Raw genomic sequence first — 3987 nt, forward strand, 5'->3', positions numbered from 1 at the left:
CCTGTTCCCTGAGGGATGCAGGATGTTCCCCGTGAGGGCTGGAGGTGTCAGACAATCAGCTGGACGTGGCTGGAAAGCCAAGCTGGAGGGCTCAGAGCCACGACTCATCCCAAGAGGATGGGTGGGACCCCTGGGGACACCCCTAACCCCACCCCTCTCTCCTCCCCAGTCGCCCACCCGATCCGGCCCAAACCTCCATCAGCCACCAGCATCCCGGCCATCCTGAAAGCCCTGCAGGATGAGTGGGTGAGTGCTCGGGTAGGGTGGGGGGTTTCCTCCTGCCTCCCCTCCCCCTGCCTGAGCCTGGCCCTGCCCCCCAGGACGCTGTCATGCTGCACAGCTTCACGCTGCGCCAGCAGCTGCAGACCACCCGCCAGGAGCTCTCCCACGCCCTCTACCAGCACGACGCTGCCTGCAGGGTCATTGCTCGGCTCACCAAGGAGGTCACTGCTGCCAGAGAAGGTGACAAGGGGCTTCCTGGGGGTGGGTGGGGTGGCCCTGCTTGCCTTGTGAAGGGACTGAACCTCGTGGTCTTTCTCTTCTTGCAGCTCTTGCCACCCTGAAGCCCCAGGCCGGGCTCATCGTGCCCCAGGCTGTGCCCTCCTCCCAACCCAATGTGTGAAGGCGCTGAACCTCGTGGTCTTTCTCTTCTTGCAGCTCTTGCCACCCTGAAGCCCCAGGCCGGGCTCATCGTGCCCCAGGCTGTGCCCTCCTCCCAACCCAATGTGGCGGTGAGTTCCCCCCTTTCCTGTCCCCCTCGGGGTGTAACCAACTCTCTTCTCCATTCTCCTCCTCCATTTGGACAAGGCTGGGTCAAAAGTGTGGGCAGCAGGGTCAGGGAGGGGCTTCTGTGACTCTGCTTTGGTGAGACCCCACTTGGAGTTGCTGTGTCCAGCCCTGGAGAGACACGGAGCTCATGGAGATGGTCCAGAGAAGGGCCATGGAGATGATCCAAGAGCTGAAGCAGCTCTGGAGCCAGGCTGGGGAGAGTTGGGGTGTTCAGCCTGGGGAAGAGAAGGCTCCAGGGAGACCTTAGAGCAGTTTCCAGGGCCTGAAGGGGCTCCAGGAAAGCTGGGGAGGAACTTAGGACAAGGGCAGGGAGGGAGAGGATGAGGGGGATGGATTAAAACTGGCAGAGGGAGATTGAGTTTGGACATGAGGAGGGAATTCTTTGCTGTGAGGGTGGTGAGAGCCTGGCCCAGGTTGCCCAGGGAAGCTGTGGCTGCCCCATCCCTGGCAGTGTTGAAGGGCAGGTTGGATGGGGCTTGGAGCAGCCTGGGCTGGTGGGAGGTGTCCCTGCCCATGCAGGGGGGTTGGAGCTGGATGATATTCAAGGTCCCTTCCAACCCAAACCATGGTTCTGTGATCCCCTGCAGGGAGCTGGGGAGTCCATGGATCTGGGAGAGCTTGCAGGCATGACCCCAGAGATCATCCAGAAGGTAAGAAGCCCTTCCCTTGGTACCACCCCAACCCTCAGCCCTTGTCCCTGCCAACCTGTGACCACCTTTCTCCTCTCTGGCAGCTCCAAGACAAGGCTACCGTGCTGACCACCGAGCGGAAGAAGGTAAAGAGCCCTGGTTTCCCTGGCAGGGTCCCAGGCAGCCAGGCCCTGTCCCGGGGCTCCTGGTGTTTATCTCAGCACCATCTGCCTTTTGCAGAGAGGGAAGACTGTCCCAGAAGAGCTGGTGAAGCCAGAGGAGCTCAGCAAGTACCGGCAGGTTGCTTCACACGTGGTGAGTGTCACGGTGTGGGAAGGGGCTTGAGAACTTCCTCCTTCCCTTCCGGGCATCTGTGCTGCTTCCCAGCATCCCAAAGTGATGGATCTGCCACTTGAGAGGGGTTAGGATGAGGTGCCACAGGTTCCTACTGTTGGAATGAAACCCCCTGAGATACCTCCAGAGCCTCTGGAGAACGATTCTAGGGGCTTTTTTTCTTGCTCGTGGCGTTACCCGGTGTCTCCCCTCCCTCCCCCAGGGGCTGCACAGTGCCAGCATCCCAGGAATCCTGGCCTTGGATCTCTGTCCTTCCGACACCAACAAGATCCTCACTGGTAAGGGAATTCGGGGGGGGGATCAATGAAGAGCCTTGGGGGCCCTTTCTCCAGGTTTTTGAGGGTTGAGAGTTGGGGTAAAGGGCGTGAGGAGCTGCGAGAATCCCTCAGGGTGGTGATCCCCAGGAAGAGTGGGTGGAGTTGGTTCGTTCCCAGCCTCCATCTCTCACTTGTTCCTTGCTTTCTTTTCCCAGGGGGGGCTGATAAAAACGTCATTGTCTTTGACAAGAGCTCGGAGCAGATCCTGGCCACCCTCAAGGGACACTCCAAGAAGGTCACCAGTGTCGTGTTCCACCCATCCCAGGTGCGCTCAGCTCCAGCTTCAACCTCTTCTGGATTTTCTGGGTCCTTTTTTGATCTCTGCCTCACAGAGGGGTGTGGATGGGCCTGTTGGGACTTCCCTGGGGTGGGGAGGTGCTGGTGGTCAGCTTCCCTTGTGCCTCGTTCCTCTGCAGGAGCTGGTGTTCTCAGCTTCTCCTGATGCCACCATCCGCATCTGGTCCGTTCCCAACGCCTCCTGCGTGCAGGTTGTCCGTGCCCACGAGGGCTCTGTGACAGGGCTGAGCCTCCATGCCACGGGTGATTACCTCCTCAGCTCATCCGATGACCAGGTGAGACCCCTCCCCAAGCCACAGAAGCCCCCATCCCCACTCCTTTCCACCTCTCCATCCTCCACACGACCTCCCTCTCTCCCCAGTACTGGGCGTTCTCTGACATCCAGACGGGCCGTGTCCTCACCAAGGTGACTGATGAGAGCTCTGGCTGTGGTAAGGCTGAGGTTCCCCACCCCGGGGGGGCTGTTGTTGCTGGGTGGGGATTTCTCTCCACTGGGGGGGGTCTCCTGGAGCTGAGAAGATCTCAAGGAGGGGGCTGCTGCTGAAGTCAGTGTTGCCCCAACCCTCCAACCCTCTGTGTCTCCACAGCTCTCACCTGCGCCCAGTTCCACCCCGATGGGCTCATTTTTGGAACAGGGACGATGGATTCTCAGATCAAGATCTGGGATCTGAAGGTGAGAGGGAAGGGGGGGGGGCACAGGGAGGCCTTTGGGGGGGTCCCAGGAAGTCTTGGGGGTCCATTCAGTGCCTGGCAGAGCGTTCAATCCAAGGCAGCTCCACTCTGTAGTCCCACCTTGCCCCATCGAGCCGGATTTCGGGGTGAGGAAGAGCATGTTCTGCTTCACCTGCTGTTAACTCTGGAGCACACTGATGACTCAGCATTCCTGGCCCTGTGGGTGCTGCCCATTCCCTGTCCCCTGACTCCCTTATCCCCATCTAGGAACGTACCAACGTGGCCAACTTCCCAGGCCACTCAGGTCCCATCACCAGCATCGCCTTCTCGGAGAACGGCTACTACTTGGCCACAGCAGCTGATGACTCCTCTGTCAAGCTCTGGGATTTGAGGAAACTCAAGAATTTCAAGACTTTGCAGCTGGACAATAACTTTGAGGTGTGTGACTGTCTCCTTTCCCTCCCCCCCGCTCCCCAAGGCCTGGCTGGCCTCAAGCTCCTCACTCAGTGCTTCCCACTGTGGTCCAGAGGTGGCTCCCAAGGAGGTGCTGCCACTCCCAAGAGGATTTTTGGAGCTTCTTTTGAAGCCTCCTTGTTTTTCTCCACAGGTCAAGTCTCTCATCTTTGACCAGAGTGGCACCTACTTGGCTTTGGGTGGCACTGATGTCCAGATCTACATCTGCAAACAGTGGACAGAAATCCTCCACTTCACAGGTGAGGGCTGGGGAGGGGCTGCAAGAGGGGAGAAAACCCCCTCCTGGGTGTGCAGGGGATGCCACCCTGGGGGGCTGACCCTGCTGGGGACCATGACCACGGGTTGTTTTCCCCACCAGAGCACAGTGGCCTGACCACAGGAGTGGCTTTTGGCCACCACGCCAAGTTCATCGCTTCCACGGGCATGGACAGGAGCCTGAAATTCTACAGCCTGTA

The 3987-nt window shown here is 59.4% G+C and overlaps 1 protein-coding gene across 1 annotated transcript in view; it reads left to right on the plus strand.

The window, feature by feature from the left end:
- Nucleotides 1-169: 169 nt before the first annotated feature.
- Nucleotides 170-3987, plus strand: part of PRPF19 (pre-mRNA processing factor 19) — a gene marked incomplete at its 5' end in the record, with an annotated part of 4092 nt that continues 274 nt past the window's right edge. The window contains 14 exons of the mRNA XM_010002845.1: nt 170-246; nt 321-462; nt 658-731; nt 1377-1439; nt 1523-1564; nt 1659-1733; nt 1975-2050; nt 2245-2354; nt 2506-2661; nt 2748-2817; nt 2974-3059; nt 3326-3496; nt 3666-3771; nt 3891-3984. Of these exons, the coding sequence (XP_010001147.1) occupies nt 170-246; nt 321-462; nt 658-731; nt 1377-1439; nt 1523-1564; nt 1659-1733; nt 1975-2050; nt 2245-2354; nt 2506-2661; nt 2748-2817; nt 2974-3059; nt 3326-3496; nt 3666-3771; nt 3891-3984 (1342 nt within the window). The remainder of the gene's footprint in view (nt 247-320; nt 463-657; nt 732-1376; nt 1440-1522; nt 1565-1658; nt 1734-1974; nt 2051-2244; nt 2355-2505; nt 2662-2747; nt 2818-2973; nt 3060-3325; nt 3497-3665; nt 3772-3890; nt 3985-3987) is intronic.

Source organism: Chaetura pelagica, unplaced genomic scaffold (assembly GCF_000747805.2).
Source record: "Chaetura pelagica isolate M959 unplaced genomic scaffold, ChaPel_1.0 scaffold1958, whole genome shotgun sequence".
In the NCBI taxonomy this organism is placed as follows: Eukaryota; Metazoa; Chordata; class Aves; order Apodiformes; family Apodidae; genus Chaetura; species Chaetura pelagica.